Source organism: Ascaphus truei, chromosome 2, assembly GCF_040206685.1.
Source record: "Ascaphus truei isolate aAscTru1 chromosome 2, aAscTru1.hap1, whole genome shotgun sequence".
Lineage (NCBI taxonomy): Eukaryota > Metazoa > Chordata > Amphibia > Anura > Ascaphidae > Ascaphus > Ascaphus truei.
Genome location: NC_134484.1, coordinates 484,381,539 through 484,403,164, shown reverse-complemented (window position 1 = coordinate 484,403,164; position 21,626 = coordinate 484,381,539). Strand labels below are relative to the sequence as shown.

Genomic DNA, 21,626 nt, shown 5'->3' with positions numbered 1-21,626 from the left:
GGCATGAATGTATTTTTAATAATATTGTACAGTGAGCAGGGGGTTCCCTGAGCCACAAATCAAAGCTCAAGGGACCACCTGCTCCTGCACAATATTATTAAAATACAGAAATGCTGCTTCATTACCATAGCTGATAGCCGCTAAGGCAGTTAAGGGTTAAGGCAGAATAGCATGTTTATTGGGGACATTTGCCCCCAATAAACATTGCAATAAACAACATACAGTACACCCCCTGTGTATTTAAAATACATAAACAACAATAAATACATTAAATACATATTTTTAATCTGTCTGTTAAGCTTCCCTGCCTTGACTGTAATCTGTGTAAAGCCCCCTCCCCCTAATGTGTCAGTTAAATCTCCTTGCCTGTGTTCCTGTGAGTGCAGTTTATGTAAATGTGGGGAGGGGGATCCCGATGTGCATACAGTATAATGCAGCGCCTCACTGCCAATGGCCCACCCCGTGAGGCCTACCCACCCTCACCCACTACCCACAAGGGAGGCCTACCCACATACCGTTGCCCCCCCCCTCCACCGCCCCATCCTGCCCATGGCCCCTCCGCTGCTGCAAAACAGAGACAAAAATTAAAACATCCAAAGTAATGTCCCCTAACCCCTTAATCAACATAGCGGTTATTAACCGCTACAGTCATTAAGGGGTTAACCCACCCTCACCCACCACTCGGGACGCCTACATACCCTCCCACACTAACCCCCCACCCAGTGAGGCCTAACCACCCTCACCCACTACCCACAAGGGAGGCCTACCCACATACCGTTGGGGAAAATACCTCACGAGTGCTCACTACGGGTCCGCGGTGCCCCCACAGAAGTGGGACCACACATCTTCATCCCCGCACCTATGGGTCGGCGGTGCCCCCACAGATGTGAGGCCACCGCTTCATCCCCGCAGACTATGGGTCCGCGGTGCCCCCACAGATGTGAGGCCACCGCTTCATCCCCGCATGTGTCACCCGTGGAACCACCAGCCTGATACCCGTGAGATATCCGAGGAGACACGCAGGTGGTCTCCAGAGGTCCCACGCAGAACCACGGAACAAACCCTGAATGTAAAAAAATAAACCTAGCCTATACATTCAATACATACACCCCCCCCCCCCCCCAACACCTACAGTACAATAATGTGCAAAATAACTATTATCCAGATATGGATAATAGATTAATTGCCCATTATTAAAAATATTAACTAGCATATTCAAATAAATAAAGTACTACTGACCTCATCAATAAGAAGTCTCCGTCGCCATCGACATCCTTGTCTTGCCCACAAAATACATAGCAAATACAAAGCCAATACATTGCAAGTACATTCAGATATCAATTAACCCCTTAAACACCTTATCAGAGAATAACCGCAAAGGTAATTAAGGGGTTAAGCCACACTGGCCCGATACCCACCCTTCACCCATGAATTTGTACAGTGGCTTCATCATGCAACTATATATACAGTATATATATATATATATATATATATATATATATATATATATATATACACACACACACAGAGATATATATATATATATATATATATATATATATATATATATATATATATGCAAGTATATATATATATACACAGATATATATATATATATATATATATATATATATAATCAAAAAATAAATAGATGATACCGTTCTGTGGCTAACGAAATGCTTTTATTTGTGCGAGCTTTCGAGATACACTGATCTCTTCTTCCGGCGATGTTACAATGAATGAAGCAAGGATAACTTAAAAACAGTGTCTCTTGGAATGTTATCTGTGCTTCTCCTTCCCCCGGTGTGGATGTGTTTTATGGCTAGAGGTGTCAAAGGGTAACTGAAAGCAAGTGAAAAAAGAGTGTGTATGTGTATCAGTGTGAATAAAAATTAATGGAGAGCCCACAGTATAAACAGTGCTCTACACAAGGTGTGTGTGGAGTGAGAGGGATATAAATGGTGTGGGTGGGTGTGGAAATGTGAGAGTTTGTAGCACAACTAAAAGTGTGTGTGGATACTATGTGGTCCCTATTGGTGTATATGGATGGAAAAATAAGGAGTATTAGTATGTGTGAGAGACAGGTGTGTGTGCATACATATAGCACAGTATGTACAGACATGGCCTTTAGCATTCATGGGAAGAGAGTTCGCTAGTGTCAGTAATGACTCATAAAATTTCGATCTCTGTTTAGGCCACTGCTAAGTGTCCCGAACAGTTGCATAACATCATCACACGCGGAATAAGAGACAGTCCTATTGGCGAACATTTCTCTGACTCTGGCCATAAGATGAACGATCTGAGGGTTGCCATACTCAAAGGTAATCTTAAAACCCCGAAAGAGAGACGGTTGCATGAATACAAATTTATGCAACTGTTCGGGACACTTAGCAGTGACGTCACTTAAAGGCAATGAAAGCACAGCCAATCAGAATGGCTTTGCTTCAATTGCCTTTAAGATGACGTCATTAAAAGAAACATGGCCGGCCTCACATGGTACGGTAGCCAATCAGAGCGTGGGAACTCCATCCCTACTCTGATTGGCTCTAGTACCCTGTGACAGGCTTTCAATGACGTACCGTAATTTTACATACCGTAATTTTTTTAACATGTGTATTTTTTTTTTTTATGCATATCATTTCTTGCCACTATATGTATGTATGTATGTATGTCTAGAGAGATATATACATACAGGGTAAGAAATTATGTTGTTTTAAAAGCTTGATTTGATGTGTTTTAAATTAATTTGTCTATGCTGCTATGCTTTATTGTGTGTTTAAAGTATTTTAAAATTAGATAGATGTACTGTAATTGTTGATATTGTATTGTGTGCTTGTGTTCGGGGTTAGCCTTGGTTTTAAAGTTTGTATTCTGGTTGGTACTTATATTTTTTCACATGCTAAATTGTTCTGCTCCAGGCGTGAATTAGTTAATTGTTTAATTGTTCGGGATGGACTGTCAATTGTTTAGGGATATAAATAATGAATGCTAATTGATTTTTGTTTACTTGATTGGTTAAAATAGTTTACTTGTTTGGAGGTATTTGTATTTTGCTTGCAATTGGCATTTGATGATTTAGATTGTAAGATCAGTTAGGATTATTAAAGGAAATTCATTTTAATGTAGTGTGTCTGTATGGAGAAGTGTTATTTGTAGTACAGTATGGTTTTGATAACCCTTCTACATTTATTTGTATATTGGTTCATCATGTGTGTGTATATACTGTGTGTGTGTATATATATATATATGTATATATATATATATATATATATATATATATACGTGTGTGTGTGTGTGTGTGTGTGTGTGTGTGTGTGTGTGTGTGTGTGTGTGTGTGTGTGTGTGAGTGTGTGAGTGTGTGAGTGTGTGAGTGTGTGAGTGTGAGTGTGTGTGTGTGTGTGTGTGTGTGTGTGTGTGTGTGTGTATATACTGTATATATAGTTGCATGATGAAGCCACTTTACAAATTCATGGGTGAAGGGTGGGTATCGGGCCAGTGTGGCTTAACCCCTTAATTACCTTTGCAGTTATTCTCTGATAAGGTGTTTAAGGGGTTAATTGATATCTGAATGTACTTGCAATGTATTGGCTTTGTATTTGCTATGTATTTTGTGGGCAAGACAAGGATATCGATGGCGACGGAGACTTCTTATTGATGAGGTCAGTAGTACTTTATTTATTTGAATATGCTAGTTAATGTGTTTAATAATGGGCAATTAATCTATTATCCATATCTGGATAATAGTTATTTTGCACATTATTGTACTGTAGGTGTTGGGGGGGGGGGGGTGTATGTATTGAATGTATAGGCCAGGTTTATTTTTTTTACATTCAGGGTTTGTTCCGTGGTTCTGCGTGGGACCTCTGGAGACCACGTGCGGGTCTCCTCGGGTGTCTCACGGGTATCAGGCTGGTGGTTCCACGGGTGACACATGCGGGGATGAAGCGGCGGCCTCACATCTGTGGGGGCACCGCGGACCCGTAGTCTGCGGGGATGAAGCGGTGGCCTCACATCTGTGGGGGCACCGCCGACCCATAGGTGCGGGGATGAAGATGTGTGGTCCCACTTCTGTGGGGGCACTGCGGACCCGTAGTTGGCACTCGTGAGTTCCCCAGACCCCCGTGGGAACCACCCGAGGCCCCGCAGACACCTGTGGGTCTGACCCGGGGCTCCCAGACATCCGCGGGCCTACCGTGGGGACCCAATTGTGGCCCACGGTGACCCAAGGAGACCACCTGGGGGCCATGGTGCTGGCGGGACCCACAGCAGGCCTCCAGAACCTGTTTGAAAAGGGCTGCTGGTACCCTGTAGGTCTGTCAGGTGCCCCGCCAGCCCACCGGGGACTCGCGTGGGGCTGCATTATGAACCCTGTTTGTAAAAGGATAAATCTTGTATTTATGGGGGGGCACAGGGGGTGGGTAATGTATTTAATAAATATAATGATGCTTATTGTGGGGCTGTGTATTGTTTTTATTGTGGGTACTGGGGGTGGGGGGGTATTTTCCCCAACGGTATGTGGGTAGGCCTCCCTTGTGGGTAGTGGGTGAGGGTGGTTAGGCCTCACTGGGTGGGGGGTTAGTGTGGGAGGGTATGTAGGCATCCCGAGTGGTGGGTGAGGGTGGGTTAACCCCTTAATGACTGTAGCGGTTAATAACCGCTATGGTGATTAAGGGGTTAGGATTCATTACTTTGGATGTTTTAATTTTTGTCTCTGTTTTGCAGCAGCGGAGGGGCCATGGGCAGGATGGGGCGGTGGAGGGGGGGGGCAACGGTATGTGGGTAGGCCTCCCTTTGGGTAGTGGGTGAGGGTGGTTAGGCCTCACGGGGTGGGCCATTGACACTGAGGCGCTGCATTATATTGTATGCACATCGGGATCCCCCTCCCCACATTTACATAAACTGCACTCACAGGAACACAGGCAAGGAGATTTAACTGACACATTAGGGGGAGGGGCTTTACACAGATTACAGTCAAGGCAGGGAAGTTTAACAGACACAATAGGGGGAGGGGGCTTTACACAGATTACAGTCAAGGTAGGGAAGCTTAACAGACACCATTAAAAATATGTATTTAATGTATTTATTGTTTATGTATTTTAAATACACAGGGGGTGTACTGTATGTTGTTTATTGCAATGTTTATTGGGGGCAAATGTCCCCAATAAACATGCTATTCTGCCTTAACCCTTCATTGCCTTAGCGGCTATCAGCTATGGTAATGAAGCAGCATTTCTGTATTTTAATAATATTGTGCAGGAGCAGGTGGTCCCTTGAGCTTTGATTTGTGGCTCAGGGAACCCCCTGCTCACTGTACAATATTATTAAAAATACATTCATGCTGCTTCGTTACCATAGCACATAGCCGCAAAGGTAAGGAATGAGTGTTTATTTATATATGTGTTTTATTCATACTGTAGATGTGCAGAGGGTCTCCGGAGCTGACCCGCTTTGGTTTTAGGTCCGGGGACTCCCTGCTTCCTGAGATACAGGCCCCTTTATGGGGTGCCGGTATCCCTCTGCTTTGTTTAAATTCTGCGGTCACGTGATCGGGACCTTTAAATGCAGAGGGATACCGGCACCTCATAAAGGGGCCTGTATCTCGGGAAGCAGGGGGTTCCCGGACCTGAAACCAATGCGGTTCAGCTCCGGAGACCCCTGCACATCTACACTATGAATAAAAATGTATTTTAAATAATTTTTAATGTGCCGATGTTTGCGCAGAGAGAGCAGCGGATCTCTCTCTGCTGCAAACACATCTCGCCCCCGCCGGCCTATAGTATCATTGATGTGCATATACAGTACTGTATGTGTATGTTAGGGGTTATAGGGGTTGTTGTTATACAGTATATATATATATATATATATATATATATATATATATATATATATACAGTACACGAGGGGATTGAATCTATACCTGTTCCTACACGAGGGGGTGATAGAATTAAACAGCTTAATCAGCGTGAGATGTTTTGGATCCACTCACTTAATACTCTATCCCCTTTTGGGATTAATACAGAATGGGACCTAAAACATTTTCTCTAAGCTATATTATTCCTTTGCCCATTCTCAGGTTTTATAATACGGTGTGTTTTTCATATTCATTTGTTTCCATCATTGAGATACATATGTGTCTCTCTCTAGTCACATTTGATGAGTAGTATTGTATCCTTACTGTGGCAATTTTCTAAGTGTGGTTTATTTATTTACATCTTATTCATTATGTAGATTCCCCTTATCAAGATTCAAATTGTTCTTTGCCTTGGTAGTTGAGGTTTCATTTATTATATGTATATTATTAAATGATTATATTATTTGGTGTTAGTTTATTTAATTTAAATAATTGTATTCTCTCCATATCCTATCAATTTTTAAATTTGATGCTTTTTCATTTAATTTTTATTGTCCTTATGAGTCTATTTAAGTTTATTGTTATTGTATTCTTTATTGTGTCCTTTTGCTGGATTTCTCCCCCACAGTTATACTGCCTTCTTTCCGTGGTTACATTTTCCCCGGACTGTTTTGTTCCCATGGGACGTTTTTACCTGGGATACATGTAGGCAGTTCTTCCGACGGGGAGTGCCTATAACGTGACACTCTAGACTCCGGAAACCACTCTTTGATAAAGCGCCCATGGCGTGAAACGCGTTAGAGGTTTCTCTTTTAACTTAGGCTGTGTCTCAATAAATCTTTTATTTTTTCTACTTTTGCCTCCAGTTCTTCATTTCAAAAACAATAAAATAAATTAAACAAGTAATAAATACAGTAATAAATACAAGTTATATATGTATTAATTATTTCACTGTGAGAGCTGCTACAAATACATTTCAGGCCTTCGGGAACCACCACCACAGTCATTAGGGGCCACTGGATGTCCATGTGCCACAATTTTAAAACCCTGGGTGAAGAGAATATTTTGTTAATGAAGTATTGGTGAAATAGATTTTCAGTGTTTTGGATTTGTAATTTGCTTTCAGTAATTTGATTTACAGATTGAAAACATTTGTTCTGTCTTTTTTGTTTCTGTTAGAGATCGGCCTGAATGAGGAACAGAACTTGAGCTCCGATGCATCCAGAAGCTGGCTGACTCCTCGCAGCACAGAAGTGCCAAAAAACAATGATTCTTGCCACATTTTAGACACATACAAGGAACCAGTGCCACATGATGTTGAATTTACAGACCTTGTACAGCACACAGCAGACACGGACTCTAAATATGGGTCCAGCAAAAGGAATGCGACAGATTTAAGGAGCAGCCGTGGTGCTCAGCCTTTTCTCTGTTGTCAGTGTGGCAAAAGCTTCTCACTGGACAGGGACCTGCTCACACACCTTTGTGTCCCCGCTAGAGAGCAAATCTTTACATGTACAAATGGTGGGAGCAGTTTCTCACTGAAGGGGAAACCTCTTCCACATCAGATGATTCAGACAGCAGTTACTCATTTTACTTGTACAGTGTGTGGGAAACAATTCAGTTCTAAGAAAACCCTCCTCAGACACCAGATGACTCATACAGAGGAGAAACCATTCACATGTGCAGAATGTAGTAAAAGGTTTCCTCTGAAGGCGGAGCTCCTCATCCATGAACAGATTCATACAGGGTTGAAACCCTTCACATGTTCAGAGTGTGGGAAACAATTCCGTACTAAGAGCTACCTCCTCAGACACCATATGACTCATACAGGGGAGAAACCATTCACATGTGCAGAGTGTAGTAAAAGCTTTTCTCGGAAGACAGATCTCATCAACCATGAGCGGATTCATACAGGGGAGAAACCCTTCACATGTTCAGAGTGTGGGAAACAATTCAGTGCTAAAAAAACCCTCCTCAGACACCAGATGACTCATACAGGGGAGAAACCATTCACATGTGCAGAATGTAGTAAAAGGTTTCCTCTGAAGGCGGAGCTCCTCATCCATGAACAGATTCATACAGGGTTGAAACCCTTCACATGTTCAGAGTGTGGGAAACAATTCCGTACTAAGAGCTACCTCCTCAGACACCATATGACTCATACAGGGGAGAAACCATTCACATGTGCAGAGTGTAGTAAAAGCTTTTCTCGGAAGACAGATCTCCTCAACCATGAGCGGATTCATACAGGGGAGAAACCCTTCACATGTTCAGAGTGTGGGAAACAATTCAGTACAAAAAAACCTCTCCTCAGACACCAGGTGATTCATACAAGGGGGAAACAATTCACATGTGCAGAATGTAGTAAAAGGTTTTCTCTGAAGGCGGAGCTCCTCATCCATGAACAGATTCATACAGGTGAGAAATCCTTCACATGTTCAGAGTGTGGGAAACAATTCAGTACTAAGAGCCACCTCCTCAGACACCATATGACTCATACAGGGCAGAAACCATTCACATGTGCAGAGTGTAGTAAAAGCTTTTCACAGAAGACAGATCTCCTCAACCATGAGCGGATTCATACAGGGGAGAAACCCTTCACATGTTCAGAGTGTGGGAAACAATTCTGTACTAAAAAAACCCTCTTCAGACACCAGAAGACTCATACAGCGGAGAAACCATTTACATGTACAGAGTGTGGGATGCAATTCCGTATTAAGAAAGACCTCACCAGACACCAGATGACTCATACAGGGGAGAAAACATTCGCATGTTCAGAGTGTAGTAAAAGCTTTTCTCTGAAGACAGAGCTCCTCAACCATGAGCGGATTCATACAGAGGAGAAACCATTCACATGTTCAGAGTGTGGGAAACAATTCAGTATTAAGAGTACCCTCCTCAGACACCAGATGACTCATACAGGGGAGAAACCATTCACATGTGCAGAGTGTAGTAAAAGCTTTTTTCGGAAGACAGATCTCCTCAACCATGAGCGGATTCATACAGGGGAGAAACCCTTCACATGTTCAGAGTGTGGGAAACAATTCAGTTTTAAGAAAACCCTCCTCAGACACCAGATGACTCATACAGGAGAGAAACCATTCACATGTGCAGAGTGTAGTAAAAGGTTTTCTCTGAAGGCGGATCTCCTCAACCATGAACAGATTCATACAGGGGAGAAACCCTTCACATGTTCAGAGTGTGGGAAACAATTCAGGACTAAGAGCCACCTCCTCAGACACCAGATGACTCATACTGGAGAGAAACCATTCACATGTGCAGAGTGTAGTAAAAGCTTTTCTCGGAAGACAGATCTCCTCAACCATGAGCGGATTCATACAGGGGAGAAACCCTTCACATGTTCAGAGTGTGGGAAACAATTCAGTTCTAAGAAAACCCTCCTCAGACACCATATGACTCATACAGTAGAAAAACCATTCACATGTGCAGAGTGTAGTAAAAGCTTTTCTCTGAAGACAGAGCTCCTCAACCATGAACGGATTCATACAGAGGAGAAACAATTCACATGTTCAGAGTGTGGGAAACAATTCAGTATTAAGAGTACCCTCCTCATACACCAGATGACTCATACTGGAGAGAAACCATTCACATGTGCAGAGTGTAGTAAAAGCTTTTCTCGGAAGACAGATCTCCTCAACCATGAGCGGATTCATTCAGGGGAGAAACCCTTCACATGTGCAGTGTGTGGGAAACAATTCAGAATGAAGAAAAGTCTCCTCAGACACCAGATGACTCATACAGGGGAGAAACGATTCACATGTACAGAGTGTGGGAAACAATTCATTAATAAGACAATCCTCCTCAGACACCATATGACTCATACAGGAGAGAAACCATTCACATGTGCAGTGTGTAGTAAAAGCTTTTCTCTGAAGACGGATCTCCTCAACCATGGGCGGATTCATACAGGGGAGAAACCCTTCACATGTGCAAAGTGTGGGAAACAATTCAGTACTAAGAGAAACCACCTCAGACACCAGATGACTCATACAGGAGAAAAACCATTCACATGTTCAGAGTGTGGGAAACAATTCCGTATTAAGAGTGTCCTTCTCAAACACCAGATGAGTCATACAGGGGAGAAACCATTCACACGTACATAGTGTGGGGGAAAAAATTCTCAAATGAGCCACCGTCTCATATACGTGAGAAACCATTTCCATGTACATAGTGTGGGGAAAGCTTTTCATAGAGGATCAGCCTCCTTACACACATGAGGATTCAGACATGATATAAAATGTGATCGTTCATAGTAGGGTTGGTCAATATACCAGTAGCATAGTATTACTGCAGTAATAAAAATGGACGGTAATGCAATACTTGCCATTACTTCTTACCATGGCATTCCTATCATCAGCTGCAGAGTGGGGGTGAGTCTGGCAGAGAGAGGACTGAGTGTGGGTCTGGTTGAGACAGTGGAGTGAGAGTGAGTCTGAGTGCTCCTTGACTTTCACATGCTGCAGCTCTAAGGAGTCCTCCTGCTGGTAATCTCACCCCACAATATTGACCACTTCCCCTCTGCCATGCCTCTTAACCCTTTCCTTCCACCATGACTCAACCCCTTTCTCTCCTCCCCCGTATTTCTCTTGGCTCTTACCCGTGCCTGTTGACCTCCTTCCCCATGACCATTAACCCACGCCTCCCCATGCCCTATTAATGTGTACAGGGGAAGGGGGGTCGAGGGGGTAATTGTAAATGTTCTTAGCGTGCACCCCAAAACTGGAACCACCTACCGGAGACTCTCGCATCCACCACTAGTTTAAGTTCTTTCAAAACTAAGGCTGTCTCGCATTTTAATCTGGTCTGTAACTGTTACATACGCCTATAAAATATATTATCTCTAATTGTGCATGCAATGTCTTGTATATAATTTATACCCTTTTCACTTATGCAACTGTATTTGTAACCATGTATTATTTGTCATCTTAACTCTATGCCCAGGGCATACTTGAAAACGAGAGGTAACTCTCAACGTATTACTTCCTGGTAAAACATTTTATAAATAAAAATAAAATGGTGAAGAAAGGGGTCTTTAGTGTGGGTGTAGTTAGTGTAACATTTCAATTGAAACCTTTTTTATTCTTAAAATTAAAATATACTAAAATGTATTTGCTTCTTTTTAATTTTATTAAGAATGAAATGGATTTGTATAAGAAATATGTTTCACAATAAATGACCTTGAACATTTTGAGGACTTTAGCTTTTTTGCTTTCTATTGGGTGTTAATATATTGCTGAATATTATCACGATAAATTACTTAATACTCTTAGGCTGAGTCCCTGGCCTTAGTGCGGGCGCCGTCTGGGGGTGGGCCACTGACGTCATGGAGCTGGTTCACCCTCATTGGGCGAACCGCTCACGTGACAGGCCCTCCGCTCCCCTCAGCACCAAAACTTACATTGATCTGTCTCCTCCGCACGCCTGTGGAAGCGCCCCCTATAGCCGTCCTCATAAAGTGTGTAGGGGGTAAGTCCTCTGCCTCGCGCTGACCATGCCCGCGGCCATATGGTGGGAAGTATTTTTGTAATTGTCTAACCCTAGTTCAGGGTGTTGGAAACAATTCAGTACAAAGTGTGACCTCCTGTCACACCCAAGTATTTACAGTGGAGAAACCATTTGCTTGTTCAGTGTGGGAAACAATTCAGTGTTAAGGGTCATCGCTTCAGAAACCAACAAATTCATGCAGGGAGAGGCCTTTCACATGGACAGAGTATAGGAAAAACGTTTCTTGGATGAATGACCTCACACACCACATGATTCACACGGGAAATTATTTGCTTTTCAGTGTGGTAAACCATTTTATACAACGTGGGACCTCTTGTTACACCAGCAGATTTACACAAGGGAGCAACGTTTTAATTGTACAGAATTTGGGAAACATTTCAGCACTGAGAGGCACCTCAACACACCAGACAATTCATAAAAGGGGATTACATCATCAATTCCGTAATAGGAGGACAGTCCTCAGACACCAGAGCATTTACACAGGGGAGAAACCTTTCCCATGTGCAGAGGGTATAAAATGTTTCTCAGTAATAAAACCTTGTCACCCAAGTGCTTACACAGTGTAGGTATCTATGTACCTATGTCTTTATTTACATAGTGCCATTTGTGTACATAGCGCTTCACAGCACTAATACATGTGACAATCGTATAAATAATACAAATAAAACATAATCGGAAGAAGTGATTCAGACATAAAACTAACATTTAGGAATAAGTCCCTGCTCCAAAGAGCTTACAATCTAATTGATAGAAGAACGTACAGAGACAGTAGGAGGGAGTTCTGGTAAGTGTGTCTGCAAGGGGCCAATGTTTATGTATGAGTTGTAAATTATCAGCCATGGAGCTACTCATATGCTTCCTCAAGCAGGTGGGTCTTAAAGGTGGATAGAGAGGGTGCTAGTCGGATACTGCGGTGAAGGGCCTTCCAGAGGTGTGGGGCAGTCGGTGAGAAAGGTGTCACGTGCAGTTCTAGGTGTGGACATACCCGGCTGGTATCTCATCTCACCAAGTGCACCAACCATACATGGGCTTTTGGGGCAGCGCTGTCATACACATGTGGGAGTTTGATTTACTCCGTGGACACCAGAGTGTTGGGTGCTCTGGGGCATTTTAGTACTTGGGGGTAAACCCACGAGGATGAGGACATGGTGCAAAGGGGAGCACGGTGAAGGGGTACGACCCTGCAAGGCTTGTATGTTTTGGAGTGTTATTATTATTAGTCTGTGCAGTAAAACTGTTATACCTACACAAGTGTGTTTTTTGTTTCAAACTTTTTTATTGGTTTTCAAAGGGATAAACAAATTAGTAATATAACAGTGTTTCAAGGGGGTATCTTTACAGCATTTTTTATATACAAAGAACCAGAAGCTTGTACTCCAACAGAACCAGCTGTATCTGTACTAATTCCAGAGATTCCTTAAACCATGAACCCTTTTTCAGTTTTTCTTTGCAAGGCAGAGTCCCCTTGCATATCCCTGTAGAGACAAATTAAAGAATAGAGGGAGGAAAAGACAGAAGGAGAAGAGGGGAGGGGGGATATTCATGGGACTGGGATAGAGAGGGTAGGGAGGGAGAATGATTAGTCCCTTCCCAAGCTCCCCCGACCCCGCCTACCTGGTCCCCAGCCACTACTATCTCTGTCCTAGAAATCCTGTTATTTAAGTTAATTCCCAAATCTTAGCTCTGTGGCCATGGCTCCCATGTTATATAAAATTGTTCCATTTTTTGACTGAGTTGTGCTGAGGTTCTCCATGAGTCTGACCTCATTCACTCTTTTGACTACAGTTCGCTTGGAGGGGACATTCATTTTCTTCCAAGCCGCAGTAAGGATAAATGAGACTAATTTTCTCAAGGGTGTTTGAAGGTCTTCAATAGGCCTGGCCAGTAAATAAAGTCAGCGGATTTATCTGTATTCTTACATCTGTCAGGTCCTGAATCATAAGCCAGAACTTTTGAATCTGCGGACAAGTCCACCAGATATGAGCCATATGTCCTTTCTGGCCACACCCCCTCCAGCAGAGATCAGGGGTTCCAGGGAAGATCTGGCTCAGCCTACTTGGAGTTAAGTACCAGTGAAACATAATTTTGTATATGTTTTCTTTTGTTGTTGTACAAATTGATGGTTTAGCTACCGATTCCCAGATATCCTCCCAGTCATCTCTATCTATTTCCATATTGAGGTCTTCTGCCCATTTTAACATATAATTATGATTGGTGGCCGTCGCTGACGATGCTATTCCCGTATAGATTTCCGAAATCAAACCCCTCTGGCATGAACCCCTTCCGCACAGCTTTTCAAATTTTTTTAGATTGGTAAATGTTGTTCTTTGTGAGGTTGCTTGCAGGAAATGTCTAATCTGGAGAAAGCTGAAGGTCAGAAGATTCTGAGTTTGATATTTCTTTTGAAGGTCTTGATATGACAGGATCTTACTTTTATCTACCATATCGGCTGCTATGTTAATGTTTAAATCTGTAAATTGTTTGAAATCCTTTGGAGAGCAGCCTGGGGGAAACACTGGGTTCCCAAATATGGGAGATAATAGAGTAAGGAATGAGGGAAAATTGAATTTCCCTTTATTTTTGGACCATATCTTCCATGTGCACCTCATTGCTCCCAGGCCGAGACCATCCGCGAGTATCTCCCCCCCTCCGGGTCCTCAGTGCCATCGAGAGGGAGAGAGGGCTCACATAGGAGGACTCAAACCCCAGCCAGCAGCAAGTTGCTGGGTCGTTATTCCACATTACAACTTGTTTTAGTTGGGTCGCGTGGTAATATTTGATAATATCCGGGACTCCAAATCCACCGCATCCCTTTGGTGCTAACATTATCGATCTTGCCACCTTTGGCCTTTTATCTTTCCATATAAACTGAAAAAAACCGGTTTTGGATATTTTTAAGCTCAGGCAGGGGACATTTATCGTCAGGGTCTGGAAAAAGTACAGAAGTCTTGGAAGTATATTCATCTTAACTGAAGCTATTCTTCCTAACCAAGATATCTGATACCCACTCCAACTCTGTAGGTCCTTTTTAATTTTTGAAAAAAGGGATGGAAAGTTACTTTAATAGAGAGATTGGTAGGAGCTTGCTATCTAAATACCTAAATATTTCATATTTGAGGAGCTCCATTTATAATATAAGTTTGCTTGTAGAAAATTGATTTCTGGGGCCATTAGAGATAAGTTCAAGGCTTGTGACTTATCATTGTTAATTTTGTACCCTGACACTTTGCCAAATTGGTCTAGTTGGGATTGCAAATTTGGGAGGGATATCAATGGGTTGGCCAATGTTAGTATAATGTCCTCTGCAAATAAGAACATTTTGTAATTAGTCCCTCCAATTTCGATTTCTTTTATATTAGTTTCAACACTAATTGTTGCTGCGAGGGGCTCAATCGACAATGCAAAAAGAAGCAGAGACAAAGAACAGCCCTGTCTGGTACCATTTTTAATTTTTATGGGGCTTGAGTCTACTCCTGGAAGCTTGACTTATGCTGTGGGTGTCTTGTAAAGAGCTTTAACACCCTCCAAGAACGGGCCCCTAAATCAGAATTTTATCATTGTTTGGTCTAAAAAAGCCACTTTATTCTGTTGAATGCTTTTTCCGCATCTATGCTTAGTAAGATAGCCTTCGTACCTGTCAGTGTTACAGTTGTGCTCGCCACAAACAGAAACCGGACCGCGGGGCTGAGGTGGGGTTATATAATCACCGACCTTAGTCCGTGCGGACTGATCCGGAGTGCGAAATCCATAGTTAGACAAGCCAGGGTCAGGACTGGAGAAGACAGCGTAGTCAGTGGACGAGCCAGGGTCAGAATTGGAGACATCAGGGTAATCGTAGTCCAAGCAGGGAATCTGCAACAGGAAATCAAGTAGGTCCTCCTGCTTCAGCATAATCGCTGTGGAGCGGGATCTGCGCGAGTGGCGTCCACGGCCCATGGTACTGGCCTCAGCTAGGGGAAGACTGACCGGAGTGGGCACACCGCCAAGCAGCACTGGAAAACCAGTACTTCAGCACAGAAGTTCATGCAGGCCTCTGTGAAGGGAGAGAGAGTAGCAGACCACGGCATCCAAACAATAACCTCTGCTGGGGGTGAATGCAGCTGGTAGTAAAATCAAGGCAGGCAGAACACAGGCCTCTGTGAAGAGAAGAGCAGCAGGCCTTCGGAAACCAGGAACACAGGTCTCAACGAAGTAGCTGCAGGCTACGAGGAAACAGGAACGAGTACAACGAACTAGAACAATAATCATCGGAGATTAGTCGCGAGAGATAACAAGCCAGGAGGCTTGTGGCAGAACACGGGTAACATCCACAAGGGAATTATGCTCGGCACTGAATCAGTGCCAAAGCCCAGCATATAAAGGGCGGAGATCCAATCACAGGGGAGAGGTGTGTGAGCATTCCTACAATGACAGAGCACATGGCTGAAGCTGCGATGAGAGGCAGCACATGTGCCATTGATTGCCAGAGGGAGACTGTAAACTGCAGAGATCTGCAAGGCTAGAATCAAAGCCAGGAGCGGATTCCTTACAGGTGCACGTGGTCGATAATATTTATAATTTTTCCGGTGTTGACTGAGGCCTGTCTTCCCGAGACAAACCCCACTTGATCTATGTGACTCAAAATCGGTAAAATTGGGTTCAGCCTTTTTTTACCAAAATTTTACTATACATTTTTAAATCTGAATTGAGGAGGGATATATGCCGGTAATTGCCGCATTAGAGTGGATCCCTTCCTTATTTATGTATAAAAGCCAAATTGGCCATTGACATTGAGGTTGGTATATCCGCTCCCTCCAGAAATGAGTTAAAAACTTTGAGCATAAACGAGGACATCACCGTCTTAAATTTCTTATAGTACTGGTTGGAGAAACCATCCGGATCTGGCGTTTTATTTATTTTCAATTGTTTGATAGCATCTGAAAGTTCTTCCTGAGATATTTTCGTGTTTAGTCTTTGAGAATCTTCTTTCGACAGCGTGGGAAGATACTCAGATACAGTATTGCTACCAACCCAGTATATGAGTTCTGAGGGGAGTTTAAGTTAGATAATTTAGTATAAAAATCTGAGAACTCTTGGGCTATTTATTTTTCGTCAAATGTTTTAAGTCCTAATTTGGTTCTTATCATGGTGATTTGGGATTTAACCCTTAGATCTCTTAGCCAATAATCGGTCTGCCTTGTTGCCCTTATCGTAATAACGTTGATTTGTCCACCTTAGCGCTCTCTCTACTTCGTTTAGTTGGATTTGTTTAACTTTAGCCCTAGTTTTATCTAAGAGTTTAAATAGTTTTTTTGAGGGCTTGTTTTTATGTTCTTGTTTCAACAAGCTAAGTTTTTCAGAGAGTTCCTTATATTATTTGTTTGTAACTTTTTTCTTATAAGACGCTATGGATATAAGGTCTCCTCTAATTGACGCCTTATGGGCTTCCCATAGTATAGTCGGGGACTCTACTAAACCTTTATTTATTGAAAAATATTCTATACGTTTTTGCTTAATTGTGCTCTCTACATCTGGCGAATTCAGTAAAGTGTCATTAAGTTTCCAATTATATCGATTATTTTTGCCGAAGGGGAGTGTGAGCACTAATTTGACAGAGCCATGGTCTGACCAGGATATTAAGCCTATATTCGACTGGGAGGATGTCTGGAGAATATCTTTGGTACACAGAAAATAATCAATCCTTGAGTAGGTCTGATGTGGAGCTAAGAAGAACGTATAATCACGCTGACCTTGATGCTGTGATCTCCAGATATCCGTAAAAAAGAAATCTTTTAATATCGCCTTAAATTTTTGGGCATTTTTCTGGGCTGGTCTTGGATGAGAGACACCCGGGACACTTGACCTGTCTTGGTCAGGCACACTTACTATGTTCATGTCCCCTGCCATAATTATTGAAGAGGAAGACTGTCGTTCTACATGAAATGGGTATTCCCTGTGAATACAGACGCTACTACTGCTGGGTATACCTGTATGTCTCTCAGGAGCCTAAGCCTCCGCTCGGGGAGCCTGGGGTACATACATATAAATATCTCAGGGTACAGCGCCTCCACCTGGGAGGGATCCCAACGGAGTGGGAGGAGGCCCTCACAGGAAACAATCACGATACTCAAATGGGTGTAGAACAGGACTGGCTTTACTACACATATGCACATAACTTATACTCTAATATACATCACATTCAACGTTAGCACTGGGGTAAGGTATAACATACACCCCGCTCCCACCACCGTGTATCCCCACACCGTGTCCAATTGTACTATACAGGGCCCTTGGCCACTCTGCCACGTAAGTGTCCCCAAGTGATACCCCCACCCTTTAGGCGTGCTTCTTGCGTTGCTCTACAGTGTTGGTGCACTTGAAGAATACCTGCCCGGGGCTCCGACCCCGGGTTCCACAGACTACGACAGGGATTGCGCCCGATCCGACGTCGTCCTCCGCATCGTGTTGGGTGAATTCAGGCGTGGATAATATCACCTTGAGTCTCTGTGTCTTTGGTGGCGTTCTAAGCCCAGAACCCACCTCGCAGGGCTGCACTGCTTCAGCACGGTGTCCCTGCCTATCAAACAGCTAATGGGGCAGGGTCCCTATCTGGGGCCTGTCCCTATAGCACAACAAGCTTCACAGTGGCTCAGGACCTAACTGGGACCTAGGGGGCTGCTGGCCTAATGCAGTGGGTCACTGACCCCTGCACTCACCTCCTACCCCTAGCTTGTCCGGATCCTGACTAACGCAGGGCTCAAAACCCCGCGAAATATATCTAATCCCCTCTGCAGGGAGATCCTACAGCCCTATTGGCTCTCTGGCGTCACGTGAGGTCCCCTAAGGCTCATGGGACTTGTAGTCCCTGCTTAGAGCCCTCTCCTCATAGGTGGTGTTTCGCGCGCTCTCAGCGCATGCGCAAGTTAGCCGAGGGCCTCCTTACTTCGGCTCCCACTGCGCATGTGCAAGGCAATGGACAATGGCGGCGCCCTACAACGGAAGCCGCCGGGAGTACATGGCTACAATTGCAGCGCCGCACGCCGCACCAAACCCCAGCACGGCTGACCGATGCTCTGCTCGCCCCCCAGCTGTGGAAGATGCACGCAACCGCGCTCAGCCGCGGTGAGTACCTGAAGAGGGGGGGGAGAGTCCGCTGTGCACAGGGGGGACCTGGCTACATACAATTTCTAGAACTTCCCTCAGAAAATTTGTTTGGCCTTTGTTCCGGGCATAAACATTCACCAGGGATACTGGGACTACCGACAGGGACCCTTGTAGAATTAAAAATCTACCTCCTGGATCCGCTAAGGTGTTGTTGAGAGCAAACGGAATATTGTTTTTGATTAGTGTGGCTACTCCTCTTTTTTTGGCTGAGAAAGATGCATAGTATGTCTGGGGATAAGTCTTCCCAAAAGTATTTCGGGGGGAATTAGTGTTAAAATGGGTTTCTTGTAAAAACAATATGTCCCCATTGGTCTTTTTAAGTTTCTGAAGGGCCAGTCTTCTCTTTAGTTTAGACCTTTAACATTCATTGATATCAATTTTATTGAAGTTATATTAGCCATGTTTGCATATTAAAGAAGGTGATGAGGGTACCAACCACTTTCCCAAGGTGACTGTTTTTGTTTTTTTTAACCCTATACACACTTAGAAGAAGAACAGGAATGTAAAATGTGATTGTCCACCGGGGAAAGGGAGGTGGGAGAAAGAAAAGGGGAGACAGTGAGAAGAGAGAAAAAGAGTGGGCAATATATATATAAGCCCTAAAGTGGAATCCTTCATCGCCCTAAGGATGAGGAGTGCAGGCCTAATGCCCTTGGGAGACGTCCCTGAGCACTGCACGTGGGAGCCTTATTAAAGGTAGAGCAAAGAGCCCTCCAGGTTTTAAATTTAACCAACCAAATTTCCCTGATTTTGGAACATTTAACAAGTTTATAGGGAAACACAACCATACCAAGAAAACATTTCTCACCTACAGGTATAGAAACTTATCGTGAACTTTGGCGCTCATTTGAACTTTCAAACTAAATGAAGGGGAGGGAGTACATGGAAGAGAGACCAGGAGGGGGGTACATGTTCCGGCTTCCCCTTACCAAAGTAGTATAGGCTTATAAACCCATTCTGACATATTCATATAACTTTTTCTTTAGTACTGCTGCGACACACTTTATTCGAGCAAATACCCAGTATGTACCTGGCAGATACCTGGAATGCGCCGCTCCTCACCTCAGACAAGCCCCGTTGCGTTTGCCTTCCCAGCCATGGTTCATGCCTGGCTGACGGGCGGCTGATCTGTTAAATGATAATGATTAGGATTTAATAGGCTGCAATGCTTCGCGTGTCTACCAGATGGCATAAATTCATGAATTGTAATGCAGTATATATATATATACTGTGCAGTATTGCAGCCAGCGGGAATAACATGCTTCAATCCCTGCCTGGAAAATAACGCAATGCACTCGGGCAGAAAACAGTCACAAACCTCAAAACACCCGAGTATACCCAAATTCGTGGGACTAGCCGAGCTCGAATAAAGTGTGTCGCCAGTGTATATCGGCATTCATTCATGCCGGGTCCGGTGCTGGTATTAATGGGTATCAGCTCTGGAGACCCCAGCATCAATCCGATGCAGGAAAAAGGCCTGATTTTTTCTAAGTGCCGTCTCGCCGCCTTAGCCGAAGCTTCTCCCCACCTTCTTACCAACTTTTTGTGGCGGGACCATTTGGCATGAAAATCTAAATTCTAGGGAGGCGAGCAGCCACGAGAAGCTAATCGGGGCTACTAGAATACCACGAGTTTGAGAAACTGCCAAACAGTGATGAGAAGAGGCTTCTCGCCGCACCAAAAAAATGCCGATCTTTGAGATTCTCGACAGCTTCTCGCTGCTTACTGAATCACTATAGGCTTTTTTGGCGTGAAGCTGGTGAAAATGTACTTATCGGAGCTTTCCACATAGGCCCCTTTGTCTTCAGTAGACTGTGGGAATCAATTTAGACACAATGTATGACTCCTCCTACATCAGGGAACTCACAAAGGGTAGAAGCCATTTGTCTCTCTGGACAAAGTGAATGGATAACTTCTAAGAGTACAAGGGACACATGCATCAACGTATCACAGCAAATGTTGCATTTCTTCTTCCTTGAATAAAACATAATATATGACGGCATATACTGAGGTTTGGGGCAGAACTAATGTGATCAGATATGGGGTATTAAGGGTTAGAAATTAAGTTAGAATTGGAAATGTGGTTAGGGATAGAGTTAGCGTTACAGCTAGAACTAGTTATGCTTTATAATAGAAATTTTGAACAAAATAGGAGCGCAGGGAGGCGCATGCGCGACGACGGACTGAATGGACGTGTGAGCAGATAGCTCCATTCACAGCCGACAGTAAATAAATAATTAAAGCACTCAAACTTACCTGAACACCACCAAAGTTACCTCCGTAGCAAGCAGATAACCCCAGGATGTCGAAGGGGACAAGATCTAAGCGCCCCTCCACGGTCCTAACAGACTATTTTGGGAAGGGAGACCCGGCGCGCACCAAAGGCCACGAGGGACCCCCGCCAAGCGGAACGGAGTCGGACGAGGAGGGAGATAACGATCGGGGGAATCAAATTATGAGACGGCGGGACATGCAGGAGTTCTGTGCAGATATAAAAAAATGCTTGCAAGCAGAAGTAGCCACCCTGAGAGCAGACATCAGCAGCATAGGTATCCGCATGGACTCTCTGGAAAAGAAGCTTGACTCCGCCATTAAGTCTTTACACAAAACTGACAGGCAACTGGCTCAGGTCAAAGATACCATCCGAGACCTTATGGACAAACAAGAGGACTCTGAGAATCGTGAGCGCCGAAATAATGTCAGGATAAGAGGGGTTTCGGAGGAAGAATCAGATCCTGAGGACTTTATGGGAAGATGGCTGACACAGCTCATGCCTGACTAAGCAGCGCAAGAGATCCAGCTAGATCGCTGCCACAGAGCCCTAATATCCCGGCCACAGCAAGGCGATCCCCCGAGAGACATAATTGCACGTTTCCATTATTTCAAAATAAAAGAATCTTTCTGCCAGATGACACGCAACAACCCCACATTCGAAGGCCACAAAATCCAAGTCTTCCAAGATATCTCCCCCACCACCCTGCTGAAAAGGAAGCAACTTACCCCCATCCCAAAAATCCTCCGCGACGAAGGAGTTAAATACCGTTGGATATATCCATTCGGCCTCCTGGTCTCCAGAAACGGGGCATCTAATACAATACGATGGGCA

At 43.9% G+C, this 21,626-nt stretch overlaps 2 protein-coding genes across 4 annotated transcripts in view; both read left to right on the top strand.

Annotated features, from left to right (window-relative positions):
• The window catches only part of LOC142488050 (uncharacterized), a 28,227-nt gene extending 17,183 nt beyond the window's left edge, over positions 1–11,044 (top strand). Inside the window, exon 7 of the mRNA XM_075588408.1 lies at positions 7,031–11,044. Coding sequence (XP_075444523.1) covers positions 7,031–9,975 — 2,945 coding nt within the window. The 3' untranslated portion in view covers positions 9,976–11,044. The remainder of the gene's footprint in view (positions 1–7,030) is intronic.
• Positions 1–21,626, top strand: part of LOC142488051 (uncharacterized) — a 311,597-nt gene that overhangs the window by 242,803 nt on the left and 47,168 nt on the right. The window lies entirely within an intron of this gene.